At 41.4% G+C, this 6,000-nt stretch overlaps 1 protein-coding gene across 3 annotated transcripts in view; it reads left to right on the top strand.

The window, feature by feature from the left end:
- Positions 1 to 3,313: 3,313 nt before the first annotated feature.
- Positions 3,314 to 6,000, top strand: part of FMN2 (formin 2) — a 660,180-nt gene continuing 657,493 nt past the window's right edge. For 2 of the 3 annotated variants that reach the window (XR_008891425.1, XM_056566944.1), the window contains exon 1: positions 3,314 to 4,749. Coding sequence is in view for 2 of the 3 variants with exons in the window: in XM_056566944.1 (XP_056422919.1) it covers positions 3,501 to 4,749 (1,249 nt within the window). In the remaining variant the exon portion in view is untranslated. The remainder of the gene's footprint in view (positions 4,750 to 6,000) is intronic. The other variant, XM_056566943.1, reaches the window with a different exon arrangement.

Genomic DNA, 6,000 nt, shown 5'->3' with positions numbered 1-6,000 from the left:
TCAGATGCGGGTAAATATATTCTAGGTATTTACTTTAATTCTCTTAATAAAGGACACCGGGGGCCATTTCTCCTCAAAGATGTTGCTAGTATAAAATCACCTCCGCCACAGGTACTAAATGCCCCAATAAACCCCCATGACACCCAACAGTTGAGAAAAGACGTTATCTCCTCCTTGTCTAACCCCACATTTGAAGACGTCATGGCTGTAGAAGCCAGTTTCTCAGATGTCAACCTGTGGTTGGAATATATGAGGTTTACAGCAAAGAAGCAGAACATGTCAGATTGTTATATTTACGGGAAAGCCAGGCCCCACCTGGGTACTGTCCCCCTTAATATACCCCCTGACCAAGAGAGCTGTTTGCTTAGCTTGTTTACCAATACCTATACTAATGACACCTCATGTGAACATTGGAAAAAGGAATATCCCATCCTAGGGAAGAATGCCAACCCAGGTGATGGCATCACCGTTTAAAAAGGAAATTATACTTGCTATACCGCTGACATGACTAATGGCAGAAATGTAAACAAACTTTGCCCCCGGGTACTGTTCTACTTACAGGAACACTACCATTGTTAATCAAACTCGGTCATTGGGAGATATCTACTGGATCTGCGGAGATCTTAAAATTCAAACCAAATTAGACTCCCCCTGGAAAGGTGAATGTGCCCTGGCTAAAGTCATCATGCCCATGCTTCTTATACCATTGAATTCTGAAGGAAGCCCCAACTTATCACAGGGTACTGTTAGGAGAAGAAAACGCTCTTCCAAACCTGGAGGAGCCTTTGATCCACACGTCTACACAGACACCATAGGGGTCCCCGATGAGTTTAAAGCCAGGGATGAAGTTGCTGCTGGTTTTGAATCAATTATCCCATATGTAACAGTGAATAAAAATGTGGCTTGGATCAATTATATCTATTACAACCAACAGCGATTTGTAAATTATACCAGGGACACCCTAAAGGGAATTGCAGAGCAGTTAGAGGCCACCTCCCAAATGACTTTACAGTATAGGATGGCCCTAGATATGATCCTGGCTGAAAAGGTAGGGGTGTGTAAATACATAGATAAGGTGGATGGATGTTGCACTTCTATCCCAGACAACACTGGCCCTAATGGGAAGGTAACCCTAGCTATCAAAAAGCTAGAAGACTTATCTATTGAACTCAGGTGTCGACAACCTTTGGAGACAATATTTCGGATGGCTTACCAATTGGAAACAAGCCATTGTACAGTTGTTTATAGTGATAGGTATAGCATTGTTGATTGTTGCCTTTATTGCCATGTGTGTCCTCCCCTGTATCCGAAAAATCGTTTCTAAGAGTGTAAGCAATCTTTCTATGTATCAATCCCTTCCCACAGGACGCTCTCCAGAAGCCTACAAATCATACGTGCAGCATTATAATAACACTCGGAAATAGAACCATGTTATTTGAGAAATATTATGGTTCTAAGAGGGGATTGAAAGGTTGTATCAGGGCATGCTGTGAGTTGTAGTTAGTGAAAGATTGTGTCAGGGCATGCTGTGAGTTGTAGTTAGTGAAAGGCTGCACTAGGGTTCTCCTTTATTATTGTTTTTGTTTTTTTTTCCTTATCTCCTTCTTCTCATTCTCAAGGACGTTCCTAATAAGTTACATTTATAAGTTACTGTAACTAAAGTTGCTTGCTAAAGAATTTCACTATTTGCCAATTGGTGTGTACCCTGGGAAGAAGTGTGTAAAATCAAAACTATTATATCACCTTTTAGATGTGTCCACATTTTTATTGGTTAATGTAAATACACTTTTTATCCGTGTCTACATTTTTATTGGGCAATGTAAATACGCTCTTTATCCGTGTCTAGTGTTGAGCGGCATAGGCCATATTCGAATTTGCGAATATTCGCGAATATATGGACGAATATTCGTCATATATTCACTAAATTCGCATATTCGGAATATTCTCGTTTTATTTTCGCAAATGCAAAAATTCGCGTATGCGAAAATAAGCATATACAAAAATTAGCATAAGCAACAATTTGCATGTGCGAAAATTAGCATATGCTAATTTTCGCATATGCGAAAATTCGCACGCCAGTCTCACACAGTAGTATTAGAGCCTTCTTTACACCACACAAGCTGGAAGCAGAGAGGGGTGATCACTGTGATGTGTACTGTGAAAAAAAAACAAAAAAACGAATATTCGTAATTACGAATATATTGTGCTATATTCGCGAATATTCGCAAATTCGCGAATATGCGATATTTGCGAATAAAATTTGCATTGCAAATATTCGCGAGCAACACTATCCGTGTCTACATTTTTATTGGTCAATGTAGATACGCTTTTTATTCGTGTCTACATTTTAATTGGTCAATGTTAAATACGCCCTTTGCCTTTTTATACTGATGCTTAATGCAATAAAGTAGAGTTTTTCCCTCATACCTGTTATCTTTTCCTATGAGGGAGACGCTCTCCTGGCGCCAGGGAACCGTCTTTAATGCAAGTCTATGAGCCGACCGGAGTGAACCGCAGCCTCCGGTCGGCTTCTTTTTCCGCCGTATGCGGTTTCCCGAGCGCAGGCAAAAACGTGGTCGACCACGTTTTTGCCTGCGGTCGGGAAACCGAATGCGGCCGAAAACGAAGCCGACCGGAGGCTGCGGTTCACTCCGGTCGGCTCATAGACTTGCATTAAATACGGTTCCCGAATACGGCTGAGTGCGGGCGCCGCAATTAAGCCCCGCCCCCTCCTCCCAACCGTATACGGGAACCGTATTTAAGAAAACGTGATGTGAACCCAGCCTTACATAAACCAAGGTGGAACTAAGACACTATATGCCAGGGGTATATAGTGAGGAGTAGCAGATCCTTTCACATGCACTATGCTAGACTTCTATTGTTTTGATAGAATTGCTGTCAGAGCTCCTTTTAGTGGAGCCTGACAGCAATGTGATCCTTAGATTTATGTAATGCTGGCCTTGTGTGGTGTGCTTTCTTGTTGTTTATTATTCTGTAAATAAAAAGTTGCAATAGGTTTTAATAGGTGATGTTTTTGCTGCTGGTGTGCTATTTTAGTATATATATGTATATATATATATATATATATATATATATATATATATTCACTGTAATTTATTTTCATCCGGCTAAGCAGATCAATGTATTACAAGTTTTTCCTACTGGTAACATAACACACAGCATTTTGGGGATACAGTAGGGTTCTGTTTATTGATGCGCTGTGTGTGACTGGTGTGCATATATATAATCCAGATGATGACGACGATTGTGTGAGGAGCAGCTCTGGGTGGGAGCTGTCAGCAATGTGCAGCTGTGCACTGAGCATGTCTCTGCAGAGTGGCTCATGCTGCACAAAGGCAGCAGCAGACGGAGGATCTCGCTGCAGACAAAGCACCCCTTGCTCTCCAGTAGCATTAGACACATTTCTTGCCTTCAATCATCATTTTAGTAAACTGAGAAAAAAATGTCTGACCTGCTAGGAAAGATGGAAGCCTGAGAATATGGGGAATCAGGACGGTAAATTGAAGAGAGCTCCTGCTGATGTGCGGGATAGAGCGGAATCCAGGCCTGAAGACAGAGAGAACGTCAAGAAGGGAGGCAGAAAGGGCCATGGAAAAAGCAACGAGAAGAAAAGAAGCAAATCGGAATCCAGGGCCTCTGTGTTTTCCAATTTAAGAATCAGAAAGACTCTGTCCAGGTCTAAGGATGGCACCAGTGGGTCCAATGACGACGTCTTAGGAGGGCAGCACCTGCCAGCAGACGAGCTGGACAGCACCCACTCAGTTGTTACCAAGACGCCAGATAGAAGCATCTCTGCGGATGAGGGAGGCCTCTCTGATACCGATGCTGAGCTCTCTCACGTCAACAAATCCTTGGTAGCAGCTGCTGGCCATGAAACCCAGGGAGGACAAAAGACCAGTTCAGGCTCTGACACAGACATATACAGCTTCCATTCAGCCACAGAACAAGATGATTTGCTCTTCGATATCCAGATGGCAATCAAAATGCAGTTCTCTCAGGAGGGGTCTCAGGGAGGAGAAGCTGATCATCTGTCGAAAGTTCTTCAAGGACCCCTGTCAAGTTCTCACACTTTATTTTGGGATGCAGGAGATCAGCTGGCGTCTAATAAGGAAAGAATTGTCCCTCAAGTTCAGACATGTGAGAAGGAAGACATTGCACCTATTAATGCAGAGCAAGGACCAAAAAAGCTCAGCATCTCTGAAGAAAGTAATCAGGCTCCTGTAGCAGAGACTAACACTGATGGCTCTTCTACCCAAGAACATGGGGAATTGGGGAATTCTTTGCTCGCAAAGTACAGGGAGGATTTAGACACAGGTGCAGTTGTGGTGTCATTGGAGAGGGACCTGGGAAATGAGACAAATATAAAAGAAGATACTGGAGATGTACTTCTCCAAACCACCTATGTGGAAGAGCTTTCAGGAGCTAGACCAGGTACTCTAGAAAACTCTACTTCCAGGAACTCTTTTGGTCTGGTACAAACAGCTCAAAGGGAATGCACATCTTGGGATGGTCCTTCCGTGAAGCAGTTCTTACCAAAAGATGATGCAGGGCTTAGAAAATATACTGGTAACACAAGCCGATCTGCAGACTGGACAAGTGAGCTGATCAAGGCCCAGAACAAAAGCAGAAGAAAAGGAAGCATTTCAGACAAAACACTTGGAAGTGGTGTACCAAGAAAGTCTTCAAGTGTTCCAGCATCTTCTCTCAGTTTATCCAATGCACTTCAAGGTAAGAAAGATTTCATAGAAAATAATAGATGTACATCCCAGTATGTTTTGTACTGTAGTTTTGTAGTCTTTACAATGTAAGCTAAGTATAACTGTGGCTTAGCAGCATAGAAGCTTTCAGAACCACTTTCTCTAGTCAGTGGCAGTTAATTGAAGGAAGCTGAGCTGTGTGGACCTTGATGTTCTGATATTAAAAGTAGTGGTTACCAAGGATTTAACCCCTTAACACCTTCATGACCCAGCCCATTTTCACCTTCAGGACCTGGGCATTTTTTGAAAATCTGACCACTGTCACTTTAAACATTAATAACTCTGGAATGCTTTTATTTATCATTCTGATTCCGAGATAGTTTTTTCGTGACATATTCTACTTTATGTTATTGGTAAAATTTCACTGATATTTGCATCCTTTCTTGGTAAAAAATCTAAAAATTTCATGAAAATTTTGAAAATTTTGCATTTTTCTAACTTTGAAAGTCTCTGCTTGAAAGGAAAATGGATAGTCCAAATAAATTACATATTAATTCACATATACAATATGTCTACTTTGTGTTTGCATAAAAAAATTGACAAGTTTTTACTTTTGAAAGACACCAGAGGGCTTCAAAGTTCCGCAGCAATTTTCCAATTTTTCTCAAGATTTTCAAAATCGTAATTTTTCAGGGCCCAGTTCAGGTTGGAAGTGGATTTTAAGGGTCTTCATATTAGAAATACCCCATAAATGACCCCATTATAAAAACTGCACCCCCCAAAGTATTCAAAATGACATTCAGTAAGTGTTTTAACCCTTTAGGTGTTTCACAGGAATAGTAGCAAAGTGAAGGAGAAAATTCTAAATCTTCATTTTTTACACTCGCATTTTCTTGTAGACCCAATTTTTGAATTTTTACAAGGGGTAAAAGGAGAGAAATCACCCTAAAATTTGTAACCCAATTTCTCTCGAGTAAGCACATACCTCATATGTCTATGTAAAGTGTTCGGCGGGCGCAGTAGAGGGCTCAGAAGGGAAGGAGCGACAATGGGATTTTGGAGAGTGAGTTTTTCTGAAAGGGTTTTTGGGGGGCATGTCCCATTTAGGAAGCCCCTATGGTGCCAGAACAGTGGACCCCCCACATGTGACCCCATTTTGGAAACTATACCCCTCATGGAATTTAATAAGGGGTGCAATGAGCATTTACACCCCACTGGCGTTTGACAGATATTTGAAACAGTAGACTGTGCAAATCAAAAATTTTATTTTTCATTTTCACAG

The sequence above is a fragment of the Hyla sarda genome, chromosome 3 (assembly GCF_029499605.1).
Source record: "Hyla sarda isolate aHylSar1 chromosome 3, aHylSar1.hap1, whole genome shotgun sequence".
Lineage (NCBI taxonomy): Eukaryota > Metazoa > Chordata > Amphibia > Anura > Hylidae > Hyla > Hyla sarda.
The sequence above is the reverse complement of the archived record's forward strand: the minus strand, read 5'-3'. Positions and strand labels throughout refer to the sequence as shown.